We start from the raw sequence: 27,806 nt of genomic DNA on the forward strand, positions 1-27,806 counted from the left end.
CAATGTCAACTACATCCCCAAACTCACCAACAGTCCTACACTCCCCACCTTTCTGCTCCCACATCTGATTACACATTGGTTTCCCCCTCAGCTCATTGCACAAATAAAAACCACCGCCAAATGCAAATTCAAAGTCACATTTATCAATTCATAAATAAAATTATGAAAACAGAACAGGACTATTCACTCTTGGGCATTCCTTTAGTGCCTGTTATTCGTGTGCCTTTACCCATCCTATTGCTTCTATGAGATGCATCCCCAGTGGCTGGAGCAGGAGTGGTGGAAGGCTGCCAGCCTTGAATTGAGGAGCATGCAGACAGCCTTGGAGGGCGACCTCGAGCAGCTCTGGGCTGGGAGGGCCCGGCTTCAGACTGCACCACCTCAGCATGAGCTGCAGCAGCCTGGCCTGGCTGGCTGATAGGCAACAACAAGGGCACTGGCGGAGTTGCAGAGTTGAGAGCAGGGATACTGTTGTCCTGAGAGAGGACAGCAGGCCCGACTGCCATGGCGCCACTGCCACTCTCCCGGGGCGGTGCCTCAGCAATCCTGGTGATCAGCTGGAGAACGGATTGCTGGAGTGCTGGGACACCCTCGAAGCCCCGTTCCCCAGTGGTCCCCAGAGCCACGATAGCAGCAGTCTGAGCTTCCACTGCAGCAGTCTGAGCAGCAACCATAGCTTGCAGATCTTTGATCACATCAGTTTGTGCTGCAATGGAAGCTGCGACATCAGCCATCAGACGCTGCATCATGGTGGGTTCCACAGGTGTGCTGATGGAGGTGACTACCCGTTCCATGTTGTAAAGGATGGGCTTCAAGCTCTGCGTAAAGCCCTGTGCCAAGTTGGAGCTGGACTCCTTCATGCCCCTTCTCATTGTCCGCAGGCTTTCTGGCAGGCTTTCCAATGTCCCAAGCATTTGGTGGTGTACGTCCATCAGCCGTCTTCTGTAGCCTGGCCCATCGAAGTCCTCATCTGACTCCTCTGCAGTAGAACCATTATGCGACCTCACCCTCCGGCGAGCTGGCACCTGTGGTATCTGTTCCCTCTGCCCCGGCTCCCATGCACTTGTGCTCGGTGTCTCACCACGTGTAATCCCTCCTCCAAACTAGCCTCTAAACAACGCACTGTGTCAGTCTCTGAGCTGGTGGAAGCGAGTGTCAGATCGAGTGACGGTGTGGCTTCAGTGTCGTCCTCATCCTCATCCTACTCCTCATCCTCCTCCTCATCCTCCAACGGTGCCAGCATCTGTTCTTGGGTATCTGCAATGACAAAGGGAAACAGGTTGAGATGTGGAGCGGGCAGAGGAGCAAGTAAGACGGCGTGCCGTCAGCATCTGCAGCATGTGAGTCAGAAAAGGTTATGGGAGGAGGGAGATGTGGGAAACGAGAAGGAGGATTAGATATGCAGAGACCCCCCCCCCCTTAATCATGACCTCCAGCGTGGCATGTTGTCACGGCTGCAGCGACAGCCCGCCCAATGATCCGAAGCACTGTCTCCTCTAGGGGGATCAGGACGTGTAAACGTGCCCATCCACCCTCAGATCTCTCCTGCTGCCTGCTGTTTTGCACCACCCTTCTCCTGCAAGACAGGGGACAGCGCGTCAGTGAGTATCCTGCAAGGTGTGTGGGTGATGTGCCTGTCATGGTCGAACAGCTGCCGGGGGGTTTGATGCATGGAGCAGTGGTGCTGTTAGTAGGATGTGCCACTTGAAACTTGCATTCACTCGTGTCAAATCATTGAGCTTCTTTTGGCACTGCACCCGCGTGCATGGTGCAATGCTCCTGGCGTTCACTTTCTGGGCCACATCCTGCCAATGCCTGCGGAGCTGCAGTCTGGAGGGTCTCCTGCCATCTCACGGGTACATGTTGGCCCTCCTTTCATTCACCCCTTCTACCAGGGCCTCCAGTGCATCATCGGAGAAGCGTGGGGCCCTCTCTCGCGCCGGTCCTGCCATCCTTGTGGCCATCTTTCCCTCCTCCTAGTGGACTGTGCATGTCACATTTAAAATATGTACCTGCACCTTTAAGAGGTGCAGGCTGCCGATGACGTGCGCTGTGCACGCCCCATTTCCAGCTTCCTCATTCTCCGTGCAGCCTCTCAGCAGCGCGGTAGCGCCGGCTGCACGGAGCGGTCATGGTAAGTAGCAGGCAGCTCAAAATTCAAGTGCTGCTTGCATAGAGGCCATCAGGCACGGGGTAAAAGCGGATCACGCTACCCGCGCCTGTGAATGGGCCCTATCGTACTTTTCCCTCGATGGACCAACTGGTCTTTTTCTGTCCGTCCTTTTTGTATGTTTATATGTCAAATGTAGGTGCATTAGAACAAAGTCTTGACTATCTGTTCAGGTGGGAGCTGAAAAATCCCAGAACACTATTCGAAGAATTCGAAGGAATTCTATGGTTTCTTGGTCAATGTTGCTCTCTCAACCAATATCACCAAAAACAGATTATCTGGTCATATAAGCATCAGCCTTGGCTCAGTGGTAGCACTCTTGAGACTTAAGCACATAATATAGGCTGGTACTTCAGTGCAGCGCTGAGGGAGTGCTGTCACGTTGGAAGAGGAGCTTCCTTTTGGATGAGACGATAAACCAAGGCCTCATCTTCCCTTTCAGGCGGATGTAAAAGATCCCATGGCACTATTCAAAGAAGACCAGAGGAGTTCTCTCCGGTGTCCTGGCCAACATTTATCCCTCAACCAACACCACTAAAAAAAAACTAGATTATCTGGTCATTATCACATTGCTGTTTGTGGGATCTTGCTGGCTGCAAAATGTCTGCCACATTTCCTATATTACAATAGTGACTACATTTCAAAAGTACTTAACTGGCTGTGAAGCACTTTGGGATGTCCTGAAGATGTGAAAGATGCTGCATAAATACGAGTTCTTTCTTTCAATTATCTCATTGCTGTTTGTGGGACCTTGCTATGCACAAACTGTCTGCCACATTTGCTTACATAAAAAAAGACACTGTTTCAAGTAATTAGTTGTGTGAAGTGCTTTGATATATTTTGACATAACTTGCTGTATAAATGCAAGTATTATTATGCATAGACATTAATATAAATCACTGGATCATCAAAACAGAATCTAAATTGTCTTCTGGGCATTGCCTATGGAACCAGACCTACATCGATCATGTGCAGCATGCGTAGACAGTACTTTTTAAAAAATTCTCCCGTCATCCTCTTTTCTACCCTCCCCCCCATTGCTCTTCTCTCCTGAAGTGGTAACCACGCTACAGTATCTTGCCCAAGTGGGCATTCTTCATGTGTGAGCCTGGATGGTGTTGGCAGGCTGTTTCTTGAGGGGAAAGGAGCCTGGCGCGCTCCACACCTCACCTGAAAGGTACACTTCCCAGCAGTGGTCATTGGATAGTCATCAGGAGTAGGAATACTGGTGTTTTTTCCTCTTTTAGTGCAAGAGCACAGAGTCTAATTGTGTGCCAACTGCTCTCTGGCTAAAATCCATAACTAAGCACTTAATCTAATCTGGCACTTTTCTGCTCTGTACACTTCAAATACTGTACGGGGCAGCATGTTTATCCATGAGCTCCTCTTTTTGTCTAGGGTCCACGCACGATACTTCAAACGAGAAAGCAGGCAGGAACCTGTTCCCATGGTATTACTAAAGTTTCTTTGCATCCACCTGCTTCGGGCGAGTGTGAGTGAATTGACTTCTCCTTTGATTTTTACTCCCACTACAAGGCAAAGCAATCTGTCTTTGCTCACTGCTGCCTCATAATGAAAATTATCCATGGAAGAATTGCAGGTGTGCACCTGCATCTTACCACTCCATTGAACAGCGTATTCATACAATGTCTCTAGAATTGACCTCATGTATATAGAGCTAACACGTGTTACACAAAGACCACTGTTTTATTCTATGAAAATCATACTGTGCATATTTACCAGAGTGAATTGTATTCTGGACCCCTGTAGTGCCTATGTGAATTAGCAAATCAGTCCAAATGTAAAGAGTCCTTGTTACTCTTCTGAGTGTTATCAGAACTATTTATTCTACTGGAGATTCATCATCATATTCTACTTAGCAGATTCATCTCTCAAACTAGGGGAATTCTCCAATCCAGTTAGAATACAGTTGTGGAATTTTAGGACATGACTGATGCTATCAGTAATGAGGATTAGACCAGCTTCACAGTATTAGCTCTCCTTATAGAAACATAAACTTTCAGCAGCTGTACAAATACAGATACATAATATTTTAACCAGAGAGTTCAAGGTGGAGTAAGTAGCATGCTACCAAGATTTACTCAATGAAAAGAATGAGGCCAAACTCTTCAGATTTCACATTGAGCTGACATCTTTCAGGTGTCTTTTAGATATGTTATTGTGCTGAAACCCCATTACTTTCAGGTTAATGATGGGACTTTAGAAAATCTGACTAACACCAAATCTGACCAATGTTGGCAGTCTGTTTATTGGATTAGAATCCTACAGGAATTTATGTACATCCAACAGCAAACAGAGGGTTGAAATTGCTCAAATCAAAGCTACATCATGAGCAAGATGCTGCACGGGCTCAAACCTGGTACTTTGTACGCTCCATTTGAGCATATGGGTACTAACCTTTCCTATTTTCTGGCAAATTTCTTCCCTCTCCTGTCCTTCAGGCCATGACTCTACCTGGGGCACAGTTCAATTGGTGCCAGTCACCCTCCTTTACTTCATCCAAGTGGCCTTCATTGACATGTAAGCCTAGATAAAGTCAGCAGGCTATTAGGTCAGAGAGAGAATCATAGAGGAGCCTGAGCGTATTCTCAATTGATATCCAGACAGGTGCACTCCTAGCAAGGGATCACTGAGTTGGTGATCAAGAGCAGGAAGCCTGGCCGATTTTCCTGTCCCTTACCCTGGGGTGCTGAAACTAACTGTAGTGCAGCACAGACTGGGCGTCGAACCCAATAACTTCCTGCTATGTATCCTTCTACCCATCAGCCCAGTTCTTGCTGACTACTCAATGGCTATATTGGCTGAGATGCTTAGATGCTAGATGCAATACCAATAACATTTTATTTGACATTGGATCTGTTTATAATAAGCCTAGGTCTACAATTTTGCAGATAACAATCTCCGGATTCAGTTATTTGTTTAGATGTATTTTAAAAGGGTATCCCAATTAAAATTTGAAAGCTTATTTAAATGGCTTTGAGTGCAACCAGGCTAACAGACACTGAACAGGTAGGTTAGAGATAGATTTGTAGAATATGTATATCTTATATTGTGTAACGCAGAATCTACAGAACATTACCAGGACATTGAAGGGTTGAAATGAACTAAGAAACCAAAAGAGTGAAGTCCAATTGGTTTATCAATATCATCTCAACTGCAAGGTACTTGGAATACACTCTGAAACATGTATACTTACAACAACTAGAATCATAGAAATTTACGGCACAGAAGGAGGCCATTCGGCCCATCGTGTCAGTGCCGGACGAAAAAGAGTTATCCAGTCTAATACCACTTTCCAGCTCTTGGTCCGAAGCCTTGTAGGTTACGGCACTTCAAGTGCCTATCCTAGCACTTTTTAAATACGATGAGGGTTTCTGCCTCTACCACCCTTTCAGGCAGTGAGTTCCAGATCCCCACCACCCTCTGGGTGAAAAAATTTCTCCTCAGCTCCCCTCTAATACTTCTACCAATTACTTTAAATTTATGCCCCCGGTTATAGACCTCGCTGCTAAGGGAAATAGGTCCTGCTTATCTAGGCCCCTCATAATTTTATACACCTCAATTAAATCTTCCCTCAGCCCCCTCTGTTCCAAAGAAAAAAACCCCAGCCTATCCAATCTTTCCTCATAGCTAAAATTCTCCAGTCCTGGCAACATCCTCTAAATCTCCTCTGTACCCTATCTAGTACAATCACATCTTTCCTGTAATGTGGTGACCAGAACTGTACGCAGTATATAAGCTGTAGCCTAACTAGTGTTTCATACCGTTCTAGCATAACCTCCCTGCTCTTATATTCCATGCCTCAGCTAATAAGGGTAAGTATCCCGTATGCCTTCTTAACCACCTCATCTATTTGTCCTGCTACCTTCAGGGATCTGTGGACATGCACTCCAAGGTCCTTTTGTTCCTCTGCACTTCTCACTATCCTACCATTTATTGTGTACTCCCATGCCTTGTTTGCCCTCCCCAAATGCATTACCTCACACTTCTCCAGATTAAATTCCATTTGCCACCTGACCAGTCCATTGATATCTTCCTGCAGTCTACTGCTTTCTTCCTCACTATCAACCACATGGCCAATTTTTGTATCATCTACAAACTTCTTAATCATGCCTTCTACATTTAAGTCTAAATCATTAATATATACCACAAAAAGCAAGGGACCTAGTACTGAGCCCTGCGGAACCCCACTGGAAACAGCCTTCCAGTCACAAAAACTCTCATCGACCATTAACCTTTGCTTCCTGCCACTGAGTTAATTTTGGATCCAACTTGCCACTTTCCTTGGATCCCATGGGCTTTTAATTTTCTGACCAGTCTGTCATGTGGGACCTTGTCAAAGCCTTGCTATGACGAAGGAGCAAAGCTCCGAAAGCTTGTGATTTCAAATAAAGCTGTTGGATTTCAAATAAAGCTGTTGGACTATAACCTGGTGTTGTGTGACTCCTTACATTTGTCCACCCCAGTCCATCACCGGCATCTCCACATCATTGCTAAAATCCATGTAGGCTACATCATTCGCGCTACCCTTGTTACCTCCTCAAAAAATTCAATCAAGTTAGTCAGACACGACCTTCCCTTAACAAATCCATGCTGACTGTCCTTGATTAATCCGTGCTTTTCTAAATGACAATTAATTCTGTTCCACACAAGCCTCCTCCCTCCCTACTTCAACTCACCATATCAGCATAACCTTCTATTCCTTTCTCCCTCATGTGTTTCTCTAGCTTCCCCTTAAGTCTATGCTGGTCGCCTCAACTACTCCTTGTGGTAGCGAGTTCCACATTCTAACCAATCTCTGGATAAAGAATTTTCTCTTGAATTCCCGATTGGATTTATTAGTGACTATCTTATATTTATGGCCCCTAGTTCTGGTCTACCCGGCAAGTGGAAACAGCTTTTCCACGACTACCCTATCAAACCCTTTCATAATTTTAAAGGCCTCTATCAGGTCACCCCTCAGTCTTCTCTTTTCTAGAGAAAGAGCCCCAGGCTGTTCAATCTTTCCTGATAGGTATAACCTCTCAGTTCCGGTATTATCCTAGTAAATCTTTTTTGCACCTTCTCCAGTGTCTCCATATTCTTTTTATAAAATGGAGATCAGAACTGTTCTCAGTACTCCAAGTGTGGTCTAACCAAGGGTCTATACAAGTTTAACATAACTTTGCTGCTTTTCAATTGTACCCCTCTAGAAATGAACCCCATTGCTTTGTTTGCTTTTTTTAAAATGGCCTTATTAACCTGCGTCGCTACTTTGTGATTTGTGTAACTGTACCTCCAGATCCCACTGCTCCTCTGCCCCATTTAGACTCTTAATGTCCAAGCAGTATGTGACCCCCTTATTCATCCTACCAAAATGTAATACCTCACACTTATCTATATTGAAATTCATTTGCCAATTACATGCTCATTCTGCAAGTTTATTAAAGTCTTCCTGTATTTTGTCACAGTCCTCCTTGGTATTAACTATACCCCACAATTTGGTGTCGTCCGCAAATTTTGAAATTGTACTTCTGATTCCCGAGTCCAAAACATTTATGTAAAGGGTGAACAACAGTGGTCCCAGCACCGATCCTTGTGGAACATCACTTCTCACCTTTTGCCAGTCTGAGTAACTACCTTGAACCCGTACTCTCTGTTTTCTGATTTTGTAGCCAGCTTGTTATCCATTCTGCTACTTGTCCCCTGACTCCATATGCTCTGACCTTAGTCATAAATGTACTGTGCGGTACCTTATCGAAGGCCTTTTAAAAATCCAAATATTTTACATCTATTGTATTACCCTTGTCTACCCTTTCTGTTACTTCTTCAAAGAATTAAATAAGGTTGGTCAAGCATGACCTTCTCTTTTGAAATCCGTGCTGGCTATTCTTTATTATATTTTCAGTTTCTAGATGCTTTTCTATTACATCTTTGAATAAGGATTCCATTATCTTTCCTACTCCACCAGCGTTAAGCTAATTGGGCTATAGTTCCCTGGACTGGTTCAATCTCCCTTTTTAAATATAGGAATCACATTAGCTGTCCGCCAGTCCTGTGGCGCTATTTCTTTTTCTAACGAATGTTTATATAAATGTAATAGTGCCTCTGCTTTCTCTTTCTTAACTTCTTTTACTATGCCCGGATGCAATCCATCCAGACCAGGGGTTTTATCCTCTCTAAGTTTGGTTAGTTTATCAATTATCTCCCCCCTTTCTATCTTAAATGTCTTTACATCTTTTTTGATCTTTTCTTCCAATATCATGCCCACCATCTTAGTCTCCCTGGTAAATTAATTATTTAATATTTCTGCTATTTCACTGTCATTACCTGTGAGTTTATCGTGTGTATCTCTTTGTGGCCCTATCCCTATCCTGATTTTTCTTTTGTTATTTAGGTGTCTGTAGAATACTTTTTATATTCCTTGATAATTTAATTTTGTAGTTTCTCTTTGCTTTCCTAATTGTTTTTTTTTACTTCTTTCCTAACCTTTTTGTATTCCCCTTTGTCATCCTCTCCTTTGTTGTCTATGTACTTAGTGTGTGCATTTTTCTTTAGTTTCAATTTTGCTCTTATTACTTTATTCATCCATGGTTTATCGTTACTGGCTAGTTTATTCTTGCTTTTTAGTGGGATATATTTCTCCTGGACTCTATTTCTTTGTTTATCAGTAAATTTTTCCAGTTTATTTTCCCTAGTTCCATTCTCATCGCCTGAAAATCAGCTTTTTTCCAATTTATTACTTTGGTCCTTGTCTTACTTATGTCCTTCTCAATCTTTATCTTAGACCTTATGATGTTGTGATTGCTATTGCCTAGATGTTCCCCTATGCTTATTTCTATCTGTTCTGGCGCATTTCCCATTACTAGATCCAGCAGTGCTTCCTCATTGTTGGGCTTTTTACATAAAGAGTCCTGTACACATTGTAAAAACTCCATTCTCTGTATCCCTTTACTACCTCTTCTTGTCAGTTTAATTGGGGATAGTTAAAATCTCCCATGATTATTACTCATTTCACACCAATCGTCCTCACCAATCTACCTGTCGCAAATGCATCTGTCCATGACAGTATTGGTAGGAGTGACCACCGCACAGTCCTCGTGGAGATGAAATCCCGTCTTCGCACTGAGGACACCATCCAACGTGTTGTGTGGCACTACCACCGTGCTAAATGGGATAGATTCAGAACAGATCTAGCAGCTCAAAACTGGGCATTCATGAGGTGCTGTGGGCCATCAGCAGCAGCAGAATTGTATTCCAGCACAATCTGTAACCTCATGGCCCGGCATATTCCTCACTCTACCATTACCAACAAGCCAGGGGATCAACCCTGGTTCAATGAGGAGTGCAGAAGAGCATGCCAGGAGCAGCACCAGGCGTACCTAAAAATGAGATGCCAACCTGGTGAAGCTACAACTCAGGACTACATGCATGCTAAACAGCGGAAGCAACATGCTATAGACAGAGCTAAGCGATTCCACAACCAACGGATCAGATCAAAGCTCTGCAGTCCTGCCACATCCAGTCGTGAATGATGGTGGACAATTAAACAACTAACGGGAGGAGGAGGCTCTGCAAACATCCCCATTCTCAATGATGGCGGAGTCCAGCACGTGAGTGCAAAAGACAAGGCTGAAGCGTTTGCAACCATCTTCAGCCAGAAGTGCCGAGTGGATAATCCATCTCAGCCTCCTCCCGATATCCCCACCATCACGGAAGCCAGTCTTCGGCCAATTCGATTCACTCCACGTGATATCAAGAAACGGCTGAGTGCACTGGATACAGCAAAGGCTATGGGCCCCGACAACATCCCAGCTGTAGTGCTGAAGACTTGTGCTCCAGAACTAGCTGCGCCTCTAGCCAAGCTGTTCCAGTACAGCTACAACACTGGCATCCACCCGACAATGTGGAAAATTGCCCAGGTATGTCCTGTCCACAAAAAGCAGGACAAATCCAATCCGGCCAATTACCGCCCCATCAGTCCACTCTCAATCATCAGCAAAGTGATGGAAGGTGTCGTCGACAGTGCTATCAAGCGGGACTTACTCACCAATAACCTGCTCACCGATGCTCAGTTTGGGTTCCGCCAGGACCACTTGGCTCCAGACCTCATTACAACCTTGGTCCAAACATGGACAAAAGAGCTGAATTCCAGAGGTGAGGTGAGAGTGACTGCCCTTGACATCAAGGCAGCATTTGACCGAGTGTGGCACCAAGGAGCCCTAGTAAAATTGAAGTCAATGGGAATCAGGGGGAAAACTCTCCAGTGGCTGGAGTCATACCTAGCACAAAGGAAGATGGTAGTGGTTGTTGGAGGCCAAGCATCTCAGCCCCAGGGCATTGCTGCAGGAGTTCCTCAGGGCAGTGTCCTAGGCCCAACCATCTTCAGCTGCTTCATCAATGACCTTCCCTCCATCATAAGGTCAGAAATGGGGATGTTCGCTGATGATTGCACAGTGTTCAGTTCCATTCACAACCCCTCAAATAATGAAGCAGTCCGAGCCCGCATGCAGCAAGACCTGGACAACATCCAGGCTTGGGCTGATAAGTGGCAAGTAACATTCGCGCCAGGCAATGACCATCTCCAACAAGAGAGAGTCTAACCACCTCCCCTTGACATTCAACGGCATTACCATCGCCGAATCCCCCACCATCAACATCCTGGGGGTCACCATTGACCAGAAACTTAACTGGACCAGCCATATAAATACTGTGGCTACAACAGCAGGTCAGAGGCTGGGTATTCTGCGGCGAGTGACTCACCTCCTGACTCCCCAAAGCCTTTCCACCATCTACAAGGCACAAGTCAGGAGTGTGATGGAATACTCTCCACTTGCCTGGATGAGTGCAGCTCCAACAACACTCAAGAAGCTCGACACCATCCAAGATAAAGCAGCCCGCTTGATTGGCACCCCATCCACCACCCTAAACATTCACTCCCTTCACCACCGGCGCACTGTGGCTGCAGTGTGCACCATCCACAGGATGCACTGCAGCAACTCGCCAAGGCTTCTTCGACAGCACCTCCCAAACCCGCGACCTCTACCACCTAGAAGGACAAGGGCAGCAGGCGCATGGGAACAACACCACCTGCACGTTCCCCTCCAAGTCACACACCATCCCGTCTTGGAAATATATCGCCGTTCCTTCATTGTCGCTGGGTCAAAATCCTGGAACTCCCTTCCTAACAGCACTGTGGGAGAACCGTCACCACACGGACTGCAGCGGTTCAAGAAGGTGGCTCACCACCACCTTCTCAAGGGCAATTAGGGATGGGCAATAAATGCCGGCCTTGCCAGCGACGCCCACATCCCGTGAACGAATAAAAAAAAACTATTTGCTTACATATTTCTTCCTCCACCTCCTTTTCACTGTTAGGTGATCTGTAGCATACCCCTATTAGCGTGATCGATCCCTTCTTTTATTTCAATCCATATGGATTCTGTTTCTATCCTTCTGTTAGTTGTGTCCCTTTTTTCTCTGCCATTATATTATCTCTAATTAGTATTGCTACTCCATCCCCTTCTTCCTTCCCTGTCCTTTCTGATTATGTTATAGCCTGCAATATTTCCTCGTGGCTGGAAAAGAACTTGGAGCATGAGGGGGAGGATCCAGTTGTCGTGGTCCACGTAGTTCTACCTATGTCGTTGGTTCCTAAGAATGAGGTTCTGCTGAGACAGTTTGAGGAGCTAGGGTCTAAATGAATAAGCAGAACTTCAAAGGTAATAATCTCTGGATTACTACCTGAGCCACACGCAAATTGGCATAGGGTCAAACAGATCAGAGAGTTAAATGAGTGGCTCAAAGAGTGGTGTGGGAGACACGAGTTTCGATTCATGGGGGACTGGCACCAGTACTGGGGAAAGAGGGAGCTGTTCCGATGGGACGGACTCCACTTAAACTGGGCTGGGATCAGCATCCTGGTGAATCAAATAACTAGGGCTGTAGATAGGGCTTTAAACTAAAAAGGTGGGGGGGGGAGGGAAATTTAGAAATCTAATGAGAAAAGTTAAGACAATAGAACAGTGTAGTGACTGGGTAAAGATAAGCAGAGTGTGGCAGGAAGGGACGGAGAGTTTACCAATAATAGTGCAACAAGTAAGGTCAAAGCAGGAAAAAATGGTAAAAAGTCAAAATTGAAGGCTCTTTATCTGAATGCACGGAGCATTCGTAACAAGATAGATGAATTAATTGCACAAATAGAGATAAATGGGTTTGACCTAATAGCCATTACAGAGACATGGTTGCAAAATGACCAAGATTGGGAACTAAATATTCCAGGGTACATGACATTTAGAAAAGACAGGCAGAATGGAAAGGGAGGGGGTAGCCCTAATAATAAAGGATGACAGAAGGACAGTGGTGAGAAAGGATCTTGGTTCGGAAGATCAGGAAGTAGAATCAATGTGGGTGGAAATTAGAAATAACAAGTGGCAGAAAACAATGGTGGGAGTAGTTTATAGGCCCCCCAATAGTAGCAATACCTTGGACAGAGTATTAATCATGAAATAATGGGAGCTGGTAACAAAGGAAGTGCAGTCATAATGGGGGACTTGAATCTGCATATGGACTGGGCAAATCAAATTGGCAAAGGTAGTTTGGAAGACGAGTTCATGGAATGCATTTGAGACAGTTTCCGACAGCAATACGTCATGGAACCAACCAGGGAACAGGCCATTTTAGATCTTGTATTATGTAATGAGATAGGGTTAATTAGTAATCTCGCAGTAAAAGAACCTCTGGGGAAGAGTGATCATAATATGATAGAATTTCATATTCAGTTTGAAAGTAATGTACTTAAGACAGAAACTAAATTAAACTAAAGGGTTTGCAGTTGAAAAGCAATGGCAAACATTTAAAGAAATATTTAAATATTCTCAACAAGTATACATTTCATAGAATCATAGAAAAGTTACTGCATGGAAGGAGGCCATTCGGCCCATCGAGTCCGCGCCGGCTCTATGCAAGAGCAATCCAGCTAGTCCCACTCCCCTGCCCTATCCCCATAGCCCTGCAATTTTTTTCCTTTCAAGTACTTATCCAGTTCCCTTTTGAAGGCCATGATTGAATCTGCCTCCACCACCCCCTCAGGTAGTGCATTCCAGATCCTAATCACTCGCTGTGTAAAAAAGTTTTTCCTCATGTCACCTTTGGTTCCTTTGCCAATCACCTTAAATCTATATCCTCTGGTCCTTGACCCTTCCGCCAATGGGAACAGTTTCTCTCTATCTACTCTGTCTAAACCCTTCATGATTTTGAATACCTCTATCAAATCTTCTCGCAACCTTCTCTGTTCCAAGGAGAAAAACCCCAGCTTCTCCAGTCTATCCACGTAACTGAAGTCCCTCATACCTGGGTGACCGCCAGGCAGAGTAAAAGGACTAGGCAGGTAGAGCAGGAGTCCCCTGGGGCCATCTCCCTCTCAAACAGATATTCTGCTTTAGATACTGTTGGGGGAGATGGCTTATCAGGGGAAAGCAGCAAGAGCCAGGTTCGGGGCACCACGGGTGGCTCTGCTGCACAGGAGTGGAGGAAGAAGAGTGGCAGGGCTATAGTGATAGGGGATTCAATTGTAAGGGGAACAGATAGATGTTTCTGCGGCCGCAAACGTGACTCCAGGATGGTATGTTGCCTCCCTGGTGCTAGGGTCAAGGATGTCACGGAGCGGCTGCAGGGCATTCTGGAGGGGGAGGGTGAACAGCCACTCGTCGTGGTCCATCTTGGTACCAACGACATAGGTAAAAAAAGGGATGAGGTCCTGCAAGGTGAATTTAAGGAGTTAGGAGATAAATTAAAAAGCAGGACTTCAAAGGTAGTGATCTCAGGATTACTACCAGTGCCATGTACTAGTGAGTATAGGAACAGGAGAATAGACAGGATGAATGCGTGGCTGCAGGGATGGTGTAGGAGGGAGGGATTTAGATTCCTGGGACATTGGGACCGGTTCTGGGGAAGGTGGGACCTGTACAAGCGTGACGGGTTACACCCGAGCAGGACCGGGACCAATGTCCTCGCGGGGGTGTTTGCTAGTGCTGTTGGGGAAGGTTTAAACTAGAGTGGCAGGGGGATGGGAACCTGAGCGGGGAGTCAGAAGAGAATAAAGTTGAGAGCAGCAAGAGAGGGGAAGACCCAGGGGAAATCTACAATACAAATAGTACAAACAGTTGTTCAAGAACAAGTGAAAGGGAAAAGCGTAGAGCAGCGGAAAGAAAGTGTACTTTAGGCACGACAGATAAAATAAAAACTAGAAGGCGTAAGGCGATTAACCCAGCATCAAAGCTGTGGCAGGGGGTTGGGAACCTGAGCAGGGAGACAGAGGAAAGCGTGTCAGGAAGGGACAGAAGGTATGGAGTAAAAGGTAAAGTGTTAAAAAAGGAAAAAGCAGGAACTAAGTGTCACAAAACATATTTGAATGTTCTTTATCTGAATGCACGTAGCATTCGTAACAAATGGACGAGTTAACGGCACAAATAACTATGTATGGGTATGATCTTGTGGCCATTACAGAAACATGGCTGCAGGGTGACAATGACTGGGAATTAAATATGCCAGGGTATTTAACAATCAGGAAGGACAGGCAGGAAGGAAGGGGAGGTGGGGTGGCTATGTTAATAAAGGAAGGAATCACTGTAATACAAAGAAACGATATTGGGACAAAGGATCAGGATAATGAAACAGTTTGGGTAGAGGTAAGGAATAATAAGGGGAAAAAAACACTAGTGGGCATAGTATATAGGCCTCCTAATAGTTGCAACTCTGCTGGAAGAAGTATTAATCAGGAAATAGTCGGGGCATGTAATAAGGGAACAGCTATAATTATGGGGGATTTTAACTATCATATTAACTGGACAAATCAAATTGGGCAGAGCAGCCTTGAGGAAGAGTTTATTGAGTGTATTAGGGATGGATTTCTTGAGCAGCATGTAACTGATCCTACAAGGGGGCAAGCAACCTTGGACCTGGTCCTGAGTAATGAGCCAGGATTAATTAATAATGTCCTAGATAAGGATCCCCTTGACTGAGTGACCATAACATGGTTACATTCCATATCCAATTAGAGGGTGAAAAGGTTGGTTCTCAAACAAGTGTACTGAGCTTGAATAAAGGAGACTATGATGGTATGAGAGCGGAATTGATTAAAGTGGACTGGGAAAATAGGTTAAAGGGTAAGACGGTACATGAGCAGTGGTGTTCATTTAAGGAGTTATTTTACAACTTTCAAAAAAATATATTCCACTGAGGAAAAAGGGTGTAAAAGAAATGACAGCCATCCGTAGCTAACTAAAGAAATTAAGGATAGTATCCGACTAAAAACAAGGACATATAAGGTAGCCAAACTTAGTGCGAGGATAGAAGATTGGGAAGTCTTCAAAAGACAGCAAAAAGTAACTAAAGGATTGATTAAGAAAGGGAAGATAGACTATGAAAATAAATTAGCAAAAAATATAAAAACAGATAGCAAGAGTTTCTATAGTTATATAAAAAGAAAAAGGGTGGCAAAGGCAAACGTAGGTCCCTTAGAGGATGAGACCGGGAAATTAATGGTGGGAAACATGGAGATGGCAAAAATGCTGAACAAATATTTTGTTTCAGTCTTTACGGTAGAGGACACTAAGAATATCCCAACACTGGACAAACAGGGGGCTCTAGGGGGGGGGAGGAGCTAAATACGATTAAAATCACTAAGGAATTGGTACTCAGTAAATTAATGGGACTCAAGGCGGATAAATCCCCTGGACCTGATGGCTTACATCCTCGGGTCTTGAGGGAAGTGGCAGTAGGGATTGTGGATGCTTTGGTAATAGTTTTCCAAAATTCTCTGGACTCGGCAAAGGTCCCGGCAGATTGGAAAACTGCTAATGTAACACCCTTATTTAAAAAGGGTAGTAGACAGAAGGCTGGAAATTATAGACCAGTTAGCCTAACATCTGTGGTGGGTAAAATTTTGGAGTCTATTATTAAGGAGACAGTAGGGGAACATTTGGATAAACATAATTTAATAGGACAAAGTCAGCGTGGCTTTACGAAGGGGAAGTCATGTCTGACTAATTTGCTTGAGTTCTTTGAGGACATAATGTACAGGGTGGATAAAGGGGAACCAGTGGACGTAGTGTATTTGGACTTCCAGAAGGCATTCGACAAGGTGCCACATAAAAGATTATTGCTCAAGATAAAGAATCACTGGATTGGGGGTAATATTCTGGCATGGGTGGAGGATTGGTTATCTAACAGGAAGCAGAGAGTTGGGATAAATGGTTAATTCTCGGACTGGCAACCAGTAGCCAGTGGTGTTCCGCAGGGGTCGGTGCTGGGTCCCCAACTCTTTACAATCTATATTAACGATTTGGAGGAGGGGACCGAGTGTAACGTATCAAAGTTTGCAGATGATACAAAGATGGGAGGGAAAGTAGAGAGTGAGGAGGACATAAAAAACCTACAAGGGGATATAGACAGGCTGGGTGAATGGGCGGAGATTTGGCAGATGCAATACAATATTGGAAAATGTGAGGTTATGCACTTTGGCAGGAAAAATCAGAGAGCAAGTTATTATCTTAATAGCGAGAAACTGGAAAGTACTGCAGTACAAAGGGATCTGGGGGTCCTAGTGCAAGAAAATCAAAAAGTTAGTATGCAGGTGCAGCAGGTGATCAAGAAGGCCAACGGAATGTTGGCTTTTATTGCTGGGGGATAGAATATAAAAACAGGGAGGTATTGCTGCAGTTATATAAGGTATTGGTGAGACCGCACCTGGAATACTGCATACAGTTTTGGTGTCCATACTTAAGAAAAGACATACTTGCTCTTGAGGCAGTACAAAGAAGGTTCACTCGGTTAATCCCGAGGATGAGGGGGTGGACATATGAGGAGAGGTTGAGTAGATTGGGACTCTACTCATTGGAGTTCAGAAGAATGAGAGGCGATCTTATTGAAACATATAAGATTGTGAAGGGGCTTGATCAGGTGGATGCGGTAAGGATGTTCCCAAGGATGGGTGAAACTAGAACTAGGGGGCATAATCTTAGAATAAGGGGCTGCTCTTTCAAAACTGAGATGAGGAGAAACTTCTTCACTCAGAGGGTAGTAGGTCTGTGGAATTTGCTACCCCAGGAAGCTGTGGAAGCTACATCATTAAATAAATTTAAAACAGAAATAGACAGTTTCCTAGAAGTAAAGGGAATTAGGGGTTACGGGGAGCGGGCAGGAAATTGGACATGAATTTAGATTTGAGGTTAGGATCAGATCAGCCATGATCTTATTGAATGGCGGAGCAGGCTCGAGGGGCCGATTGGCCTACTCCTGCTCCTATTTCTTATGTTCTTATTCTAGTAAATCTCTTCTGCACCCTCTCTTAAGGCCTTCACATCTTTCCTGAAGCGCAGTGCCTAGAACTGGACACAATACTCCAGTTGTGGCCAAACCAGTGTTTTATAAACGTTCATCATGACTTCAATACTTTTGTACTCTATGCCTCTATTTATAAAGCCCAGGATCCCGTATACTTTTTTAACCGCTTTCTCAACCTGCCCTACCACCTTCAACGTTTTGTGCACATATACCCCCAGATCTCTCTGTTCCTGTACCACTCTTAGAATTGTGCCCTCTAGTTTATATTGCCATTGAGAAATAAAAACTCCACGCGAAGAGAGATCCACCCGTGGCTAACTAAAGAAGTTAAGGATAGTATTAGATTGAAAGAAGAGGTCTATAATGTTGCCAAGAAGAGTAATAAGCCTGGGGATTGGGAGAGTTTTAGAAACCAACAAAGGACGACCAAAAAATTGATAAAAAGGGAGAAAATAGAATAGAAAGTAAACTAGCAAGAAATATAAAATTGGATTGTAAGAGCTTCTATAAATATGTAAAATGGAAGAGAGTAGCAAAAGGAAACATTAGTCCCTTAGAGGCTGAGACAGGAGAAATTATAATGGGGAATCAGGAAATGGCAGATGCGTTAAACAAATATTTTGTATCTGTCTTCACAGTAGAAGACACAAAAAGCATACCAAAAATAGTGGGGAACCAAGGGGTAAATGAGAGTGAGGAACTTAAAACAATGAATATAACTAGAGAAAAAGTACTGGACAAACTAGTGGGACTAAAAGCTGACAAATCCCCTGGACCTGATGGCCTACATCCTAAGGTTCTAAAAGAGGTGGCTGCAGAAATAGCGGATACATCGGTTATGATCTTCCAAAATTCTCTAGATTCTGGAACGGTCCCAGTGGACTGGAAGGTAGCAAATATTACCCCACTATTCAAGAAGGGAGGGAGAGAGAAAACAGCGAACTACAGGCCTGTCGTTGGGAAAATGCTGGTATCCATTATTAAGGAAGTGATAACACGGCACTTAGAAAATCATAATATGACTAGGCAGAGGCAACATGGTTTTATGAAAGGGAAATCATGTTTGACAAATTTATTAGAGTTTTTTGAGGATGTAACTGGAAGTGTAGATAAAAGGGAACCAGTGGATGTAGTATATTTGGATTTTCAAAAGACATTCGATAAGGTGCCACATAAAAGGTTGTTACACAAGGTAAGGTCTCATGGGGTTGGGGGTAATATATTAGCTTGGATAGAGGATTGGTTAATGGATAGAAAAGAGAGTAGGGATAAACGGGTCATTCTCAGGTTGGCAGGCTGTAGCTAGTGGGGTGCCGCAAGGATCGGTGCTTGGGCCTCAGCTATTTACAATTTATATTCATGACTTAGATGATGGGACCATGTGTAACAGATCCAAGTTTGCTGACGATACAATGCTAGGTGGGAAAGTAAGCTGTGAGGAGGACACAAAGAGTCTGCAAAGGGATATAGACAGATCAAGTGAGCAAGAAGGTGGCATATGGAGTATAATGTGGTTATTCACTTTGGTAGGAAGAATGGAAAATCATAACATTTTTTAAATGGTGAGAAACTATCAAATGTTGCTGTTCAGAGAGACTTGGGTGTCCTCGTACAAGAAACACAAAAAGTTAGTATGCAGGTACAGTAGGCAATTCGGAAAGCAAATGGCATGTTGGCCTTCATTCCAAGGGGGTTGGAGTACAAGAGTAAGGATGTTTTACTACAGTTGTACAGGATTTTAGTGAGACCTCACCTGGAGTACTGCATACAGTTTTGGTCTCCTTATCTAAGGAAGAATATACTTGCCTTGGAGGCGGTACAACAAAGGTTCACTAGATTAATTCCTGGGATGAGAGTTTTGTCCTATGAGGAGAGATTGAGTAGAATGGGCCTAGTCTCTCTGGAGTTTAGAAGAATGAGAGGTGATCTCATTGAAACATTTAAGATTATGAGGGGGCTTGACAGGGTAGATGCTGAGAGATTGTTTCCCCTGGCTAGAGAGTCCAGAAGTAGGGGGCATAGTTGCAGGATAAGGGGTTGGACATTCAAGACTGAGATGAGGAGGAATTTCTTTACGCAGAGGGTTGTGAATCTTTGGAATTCTCTACCTCAGAGGGCTGTGGATACTGAGTCATTGAATATATTCAAGGCTGAGATGGACAGATTTTTGGACTCTAGGGGAATCAAGGGATATGGGGATCGGGCAGGAAAGTGGAGTTGAGGTCAAAGATCGGCCATGATCTGATTGAATAGCGGAGCAGGCTCGAGGGGCCGTATTGCCTACTTCTGCTTCTATTTCTTATGTTCTTATTTAGTTACAAGACCTGATCTTTATGTAGCCATGTTTCAGTTATTCCTACTACATCTAGTTCCTCACTACGGATTATTGTCGCCAGTTCCCCACTATGGATTATCGTCTCCAGTTCCCCAGTTTTATTTTGGATGATGTGTACATTGCTATAAAGGCGGTTTAATCCATCTTTAATAATTGTCCATTTTACTTTATTTTTAACAGTCCTTTTATACTTTTGTTTTATAACTGTATTTGTTCCTTGACCATTTATATAATCTTTATTCCTTACTCTGGTCTGACCTTTACACTCATCTCCTGCTTCTTTTATCTTTAAGTTTTTGTTATTGCTACCAGATCCCTTCCCCCATCTTGCTTTGGGGACGGGAAGTCAACATAGAATATACAGCTCAGAAACAGGCCACTCGGCCCAACTGGTCCACGTTGGCGTTTATGCTTCACATGTTTCTCCTTCCACCCCTCTTAATCTCACCCTATCTGCATAACCTTCTTTCCTTTCTCCCTCATGTGTTTATCTAACTTCCTCTTAAATGCATCTCTGCTATTCGCCTCAACTACTCTTTGTGGTAGCGAGTTCCATATTCTAACCTCTCTCTAATAAATCCAATAGAGAATTCAGGAGAAACTTCTTTATTTAATGACTACGTTATATTATGGTTTCTCACTTTGGTCTCCCCTACACAATGGAAACATCTTCTCTGCATCCACCCTAACAAACCCTTTCACAATTATAATCATATATCAGCAAGGCCTGGGCTGGTGGGTGAGCAGGACAGGATACATCCACTAGACTTTTGTTGGAGTTTAGGGAAGGTGGAGGATAAGAGATCAGCAAAGAGGGTGTTAGAGTACTCGAGTCTGGAGGTGATGAAGGCATGTATGAGGGTTTCGTTCGCAGGCAGATGGACTTAGGTAGGGTGGAGGTGGACAGTGTTGTGGTCTTTTTGATGGAAAGGATATGGGGTCTGAAGGTCGCTGAGGTTTCAAAAAGTCTGGTTCAGCCAGAGAGTGTGGTTGGGGAGGAGGATGGAATCAGTAGCAAGAAGTGGAGGTTCGGGCAGGGGCTGAAGACAATAGCTTTGGTTTTTACAAGGTTGAGTTAAAAGAAAGACTTGCATTTCTACAGTGCCTTTCACGACCTCAGGATGTCCCAAAGCGCTTTAACTATCAATGAAGTACTTTTGAAGTATAGTCACTGTTGTAATGTAGGAAACACGTAGCCAATTTTTTTTTGCAATTTGCACACAGCAAGGTGATAATGACCAGGTAATCTGTTTTTTTTCCTGTGATGTTGGTTGAGGGATAAATATTGGCCAGGACACCGGGGATAACTCCATTGTTCTCCTTGAATAATGCCATAGAATCTTATGTCCACCTGAGAGGGCAGACCAGGCCTTGGTTTAACCTTTCATCCAAAAGACGGTACCTCTGGCAGTACAGCACTCCCTCAGCACTGCACTGGAGTGTCAGCCTAGATTATGTGCTCAAGTCTCTGGAGTGGGGCTTGAACTGTCAACCTTCAGACTCAGAGATGAGAGTGTGGCCAGCTGACACCTTAACTTGGAGGAAGTGAAGACTTAACCAAGACTGGATACCGGATAAGCAATCCAAAAGCATGGAGGTAGCTAAGGGATGGACAGAGATGGCGGAGAGGTAGAGCTGGGTGTTATCAGCATACATATGGAAGCTGATCCCATGTCTCTAGATGATGCCACCTAGGTAGATAGGGACAGGGTTGGGGGCAAGTATGGATTTTGAGGGGAGTACAGAGGTAATAATTAGCAGGGGGGAATAGAAAGGAGAAGCCATTGCTGGAGATGCTGTGGCTACATTTGGATAGGTAGGAGTGAAATCATTTGAGGGTAATCCCACCGAGCTGGAACTTTATCTGCTGGGAGCATATATTGGGGATTGGGCACACATTATTCGGGAAAATCATAGGGAATGAGCACCTGAAATCCTGATTGGAAGATCTCTGAACTCGGAGGGCAATTTCATGAAATTACCCCTAATATATACAATGCATTACACTGTTCTCCAGTTTTTGGGCGACAGTGACAAATGGCAATTAAATCAAATGATTTGACAAGCAGTATTGACGGGATTTATTTCACTGTGTCATAGCTTACATATTATAGGGACAAACTGCATATCTTCTTTAGTGGATAGTAATAGTCAGAAGTTTGAAAAGGTTGTATTCTTTCAGATCTTCTGATCCTAACTGAATACAGTCTTCATTTTAATTTGCAGTATATATTGTTTTACAACAGGTATTTGCTGACTCCTTTATAACAAGACTGCAGCAGAATTTGTGTACTGTACACTGTAACTGATACTTCCATCCAGAAAGCTTTTTGGTTTCAAAAGTTCTAGAGGGTTACTTTTATTTGAATCGTCTTTTAAAGGTCTTAATCAAGCAGTGGGATCATAATCTGTGCTTGTTGACTTACGGGCTCCTATTGAGCCTGCATCCTCTTGTGATTTATGAGAACACTTTTTATTGGATTTTGGCATTATCGTTTTCACCAGCAGTGAGTTTGATGCATTCGTCGTAGTTACCCCAGTATTTGCTATTTTTCTTGATTACAGTCTATCGTTCATATCTGCTTTCAAAGGTAAATTCATCTTCACATAACTTACAACCTGTCTCGCCGAATCTTAATGCTTCTGGCAACAAACAGCAGCTTGAGTGCAGAATACCCTCAATTGCCACATATAGAGGACTTAGCAATGCCCAAGAATTCAGGGCATTTATTTGCTTTATTCCAGAATGGTTCCTTGATAAATCCACTGCCAGTAATATAGTTGTTGACAAATCATGGCAATCAATCTCAATCAATTAGTCTACAACAGGCCAGACATGGCGTGAGGGAAACCCCCAGTGGTGGAGAGCTTTGGGAACCATTGGTCCAAACTCCCAAGCATATTACACTTACCACATCATGTCTCAAATTACTCATATACTGCATCCCAGAATATTATTTTCAACATGAAGTTGGTATGGAAGAACGATTACGTGTTTGTGAAGCATTACCCGTTAATTAGAGTCACTTTTCCTCTATTTACTGAGCGATGTTTTCTTTTGCCTTGCTCTTTTGGATCTTTATTAAGTAGTTCTTTTTTTAAAATTTTTTTTACGATTATGAGGCTGAGTTAACATTGGTCTACTAGTATCGAAACCAATACAATTAGCATAGAGATGTGACAGTGTGAATACAACTGATCTGAAGCATCAAAGAATCGACTCCAGTGCTGATAGATGCTAATTGTACTACACCCCCGCCCACAGGGACTTTCTTGTGTGCATCCGTATACCAAAAATAAAATTAGAACATGTGTCACTTTTGAGCCAGCTGGTGTTTTTATAAAAATTCATTCTCAGAATGTGGGCGTCACTGGCAAGGCCAGCATTTATTATCCACCCTAGTTGCCCTGATAAGGTGGTGGTGGGCCGCCTTCTTGAACTGCTGTGGTCCGTGTGGTGAACGTGCTCCCACAATACTGTTAGGTAGGGTTAGTTGTTATTTTTAGCAAGCTGGTAAGCATGGGGCTTTTTAAAATTATATATGCTTACGTGTTTGTATTCAGTTGAAACTATATGCCAAAAGTGTTCCATTCATCTGCTCTGACATCCCTCCTTAAACTTACTACATTCAAAAAAAATCAAGTTATTTAGCCAGTATTTACATTCTTCTGAATTACATCTTCTCTGTACATCTCTCTTTCCCCTCTATTTTGTTTTATTTTTAAAAATTAACCTGTATATTCATAATCTAAATTTACAAAAATCTAATTAAATTCACAGGATTGCATTACCAGGTCACAATCCTTCTGGGTTATTAAGCCTTTGCAGATCTTTCACTTTCCCTTGGTCACATCATTGTCTATAATCTGCGATCTTCCACTGAGACTTATTTGGAGTCATATCCACGAATACCAACATTCCCAACCCGACCGCTGATCAAATCTGATTATACATACCTCCCAGCAGCAGCTAATTTGCCCATAAACAGCAATGAGATGAATGACCACTTAATCTGATTTGGTAATGTTGGTTAAGGGATGAATGTTGCCTAGGACATCAGAGGAACTCCCTGATCATCTTCATAAAAGTGCCAGGGTAATGGTTTAACATCTCATCTGAAAGACGCTACTGAATTACTTAGTCTATTACAAATAATTTGTTGAAACTGTTACTTTCAGCCACATGAATACAAAAAGTTCTGATTAAATATGCATCTTACATCTTAAAAAAATTATTTCTCTCCAGTGTGTGTGAATCAGGACTTCGAGAATGTAAACAAGGAAGTTGACTCTATAAATGCTGGAATATGGGATTAGAGTAGACAGGGCTGATGGCCGGCGTGGACACGATGGGCCGAAGGGCCTCTATCCGTGCTGTATAACTCTATGACTCTCTAAGTTATGAAACGGTGTCCTCAGCATTAATCAGTGCATAACCACTTTATCATTGTCGATCCAAATAAAACAATTGTTTGATAGTTGACATTCCAGTTGAGTGCCAGAATGGGCAAGTAGCCAATATCACCCTGATAGACAGGATGTCGAAATTATCTAAAAGCGGTTAAATTTAACATTAGCAACTACAAGAAATCAGGGTATGGCTCTCAAGCGAGTTTGTTCCTTTAACTTACGAAAACAGAGTTTAATACTGCAGCTCTACATAGTGTGCAGAGAAGTCACAGAAATAACATCAAGGCTCCAAATACTCAAACCACCGGGATGTGTGATAAATTTAACAATTGTATCAAAACCCGTTAAAAGCAGTCCCTCAGCACAACACTTTAAAAACAACCCAACATTTGTACGTTTATAACTTAAAACAGATACAAGTGGTGGAACGGAGATGAAGAAGTGAAAGTATACAATATTTACAAATAAACGACATAACCAACTGTACTCGACAGCTGCAAAGTAACAGCACTTTACCCTGTTATAGTTATCCAAATATCCCGATAAACCCAGCACCAGTGAGTGCCAACTGCGCTATTCTACCTGCATATTTAGAGAGACAGCAGGAGCCTGACTTTCGACGGGAACATTTGCGATTTATCGGCTGCTCGGTGGAGGCCATTTAGCAGTAAAAACTCAACCTATCCTCAAACCTCACAGCCAAACCCTCTCCATCCCTGCGCATCGCCATTTTGAGGCTGTGACCAGACACAAACGGGTTGTGCGCGTTGCATGCCGGTGCTTGTAGTTCATCACGTCGCTCCGTCCCTTTTTGTCAGTGGGGATGCAGAGCCCGCAAGAACTACAAAGATGCCGGATGCTCGCGCACCTCCGCTATCGCTCTGCGCTCCTTTAACCTCGCCTCCGAAGGCACACAAACTACACCTCCCGTCGACCCGCGCGCATTCCGGCGCCTGCGCTGTGATTTTTAACGGCGCCTCAGGCGGTGAGGGAATCAGGTGGAGCTGGCGCGGCGCACCCTGGGAGTCGTAGTCTTCCCGCGTCGGCCTAGCCCCGTCCCCTAACGTCCGACATTGGGGCTGCGGACTCCAATTCCCAACCTGCCCCGCGTCCGGTAGGCAGCCATGGCGGCGGGCTGTTTTGCGGAATTGCAGGACCCCCCCTCTGGCGGGTAATTGCTCGGCCGCTCGGTTTTCATTGTCTGTGAGGGAAGACAGGGAGAGAGAGAGAGAGAAAAAAATTTGAAAAAAAAATTAAAATTCGATTCGTTTTTTTTTCTTTTTTGAAAAAAAATATATCTATAAATTTAAAAAAAAACCGGAGCCGATGGAGAGAAACGAACCGAACTCCTGCCAAAATCCCCGGCCCTTTGAGAGAAAAAAAGCAGGCGAGAGACGGTGATGAGGAGATTAAAATCTCACCTCCCCCCTCACAGGCTGGCAGGATTGTTATAGGAGAGCGGCGGAAAAAAAACACCCCCCCGGTGAATCCAGCGGCACCGAGCCGCCTCTCCGCGCTCCGGCTTGCCGTGCTGATTACCGAGCTTTGATCTCGGCGAAGCCTTTTTTTTTCTCTCTCCCCGGCGCTCTTCCTCCTCCCAATCTCTTGTTTAATTCCCGTCGTGGCCGGCGATGGCTCGGGCTTCTCGGGCTCCGGCGCCCGACTCTCCGGAGATGAGAAAGAAGAAACTGTAAAAAAAGAAAATATATATCATAATAATCCTATAAAATAAGGATTGATTTATCTCCGGAGTTCTCTCTCTGACCTTTGTTGTTTTTATTATTTATTTGGGGGAGTATTTTTGTGTGTGTGTGAGAGGGATTATTATGGCTAAAACTCCGAGTAAAAGCGGCGGTTTGAGGACTGGCAGGAGTTTCCTGGATGAGCTGCGGCACTTTCACAGGAGTAAAGGGTAAAAAGAAAAATATTCACCAGAAAATAAATACAACTTTAATCAGCGGGGGGACATGAATTAACCTTTTAAAAATAATACCAGAGGGAGGGATGAGGTGTGTTGTGTTTTTCTTCAGCGGCCTTCAAAGGCTTTCTCTTGTCACTCGGTGTCAGAACAGCCACCAAAGGCGACAGGGAATGAGAATTATTTTATTGTAAAGGGTGAAATATGTTCACTTAAAAACTTTTTTTTAATAGCGAGGGGAGTTGAGCAGCAGAGAGGCTTGAGCATTAGCTGCTGTTCTCGCCTTCTTTCACCACCATGTGCCAACAGTAATTATTGCCAAGAAAATATTTTGCTTTAAATTTTCATTTCCACTCTTTTTATTTCTTTTTAAAATTCATTCGAATTACAAATTTTTATTCTGTTGCCCAGTGTATGGAGTTGCTGTAATTTATCTGTCAGGTTGAAGGGGTGGGGGGCTTCTCCATCACTGTGTATGTGGGAGGGAAGTAAAACTTTAAAAATACTTTTCCTTTTTTTAAATCAATGTACTTCTTTCACCTTTTTAATTTAGCGCTATTAGACAATTAAATTTTTTTTGGGTGATTAGATTTGACATTAAAATCTGACTAGCTTTGAGATTACATCATTCAGTATTTACAACAAAAAAATTAAAACATTTTTATATTCCCACGTTTTATAACCCATTTGTGTTCCAATCTTTGAGTGGGAGTTTGTGTTTTGAAGTGCTAGTTGTTCCCTTTTTAAGAATTACTTAAGAAAAAATACTTTTAAAAATTGTATGTAGCTGAGGCTTATTTTTAATGTTTTTAGGACATCCTTTAGAAAGATCCCAATAATCGGAGGGAAAGAGTTGGATTTGAGTGCTTTATACAGCAGAGTCACTTCACTCGGGGGATTCGCCAAGGTAATATATTTATACAATAATAATACTAAATATTGCCTTTTTTAATTTAAAAAGTCTATATTTGATGCTCCACCATTTGAAAGGTATCCTTGTTTCTTAACAGAACGTGTGTGTACGTTTTATTTACTGCTGGCACTGACTTGTATTTGTTTTAAAGAAAATAAAACATTGGTTGGTGTGAGTTTTAATATTTTTTTACAAGTAACTTCCATGGTTGACAGAAACTAGAGTCAGGACCCCTCGGGTCGCTGACACAATCCTGTATGTGGCTGGAGAAGGGGATTCACGTATTTACTGAACATTTTCTGCGTAACAAACTTGTAGATTCCCCAATAATTATCATTTTAATATGTAGTTGTTGAAGTGTATGGAAAAGAAAATCTTAATTTTGAATAGTTATTTTTATAGGCTGACTTCCAACTTGGTTTCCGTGAACTGGTACAACATATACCGTCCTTAATAATATTTTTAAACCTTAAAAGGAAGATTGTTAAACTTTACCTTAAGAAAAGCAGTAATTGGGTCTTTTTAGATGAAGATTCATAGGATTATTTAAAAGATTATCTGTTTTTGCGAAATGAATCGGCTTGTGTGAGCCCTTTAAGGCCTGCCCGTCTCCCAGGCAGTGAGGGAGCGAGTGAATGAAACTGAAAATTAGCGACTGTGTAACATCAATAATGTGAGCGAGAGGGAGAGCAGTGCTGCGAGGATCCGTGAGAGT

The 27,806-nt window shown here is 43.5% G+C and overlaps 2 protein-coding genes across 3 annotated transcripts in view; one reads left to right on the forward strand and one right to left on the reverse strand.

Annotated features, from left to right (window-relative positions):
• Nucleotides 1–138: 138 nt before the first annotated feature.
• On the reverse strand, nucleotides 139–27,692 carry LOC137344366 (uncharacterized). 2 transcript variants are annotated; one of them, XM_068007260.1, is made up of 4 exons: nucleotides 27,587–27,692; nucleotides 25,800–25,948; nucleotides 24,843–25,461; nucleotides 139–1,257 (listed from the first exon to the last, which is right to left on the reverse strand). In XM_068007260.1, exon 4 carries the CDS (start codon nucleotides 930–932, stop codon nucleotides 180–182), a length of 753 nt encoding a protein of 250 aa, XP_067863361.1. In that variant the 5' UTR covers nucleotides 933–1,257; nucleotides 24,843–25,461; nucleotides 25,800–25,948; nucleotides 27,587–27,692; the 3' UTR covers nucleotides 139–179. The 2 variants fall into 2 exon arrangements, with proteins under 2 accessions (XP_067863361.1, XP_067863362.1); XM_068007261.1 differs by having other exon boundaries at nucleotides 24,777–25,461.
• Nucleotides 25,462–27,806, forward strand: part of LOC137344365 (AT-rich interactive domain-containing protein 2-like) — a 309,213-nt gene continuing 306,868 nt past the window's right edge. The window contains exons 1-2 of the mRNA XM_068007259.1: nucleotides 25,462–26,172; nucleotides 26,992–27,085. Of these exons, the coding sequence (XP_067863360.1) occupies nucleotides 26,087–26,172; nucleotides 26,992–27,085 (180 nt within the window). The 5' untranslated portion in view covers nucleotides 25,462–26,086. The remainder of the gene's footprint in view (nucleotides 26,173–26,991; nucleotides 27,086–27,806) is intronic.

This window comes from Heptranchias perlo, chromosome 27 (assembly GCF_035084215.1).
Source record: "Heptranchias perlo isolate sHepPer1 chromosome 27, sHepPer1.hap1, whole genome shotgun sequence".
Classification (NCBI taxonomy): domain Eukaryota; kingdom Metazoa; phylum Chordata; class Chondrichthyes; order Hexanchiformes; family Hexanchidae; genus Heptranchias; species Heptranchias perlo.

Bases quoted from the DNA above. Each gene is read 5' to 3' on its own strand.
- LOC137344366 (XM_068007260.1), bottom strand. From the start codon at position 932: ATGGACGTACACCACCAAATGCTTGGGACATTGGAAAGCCTGCCAGAA.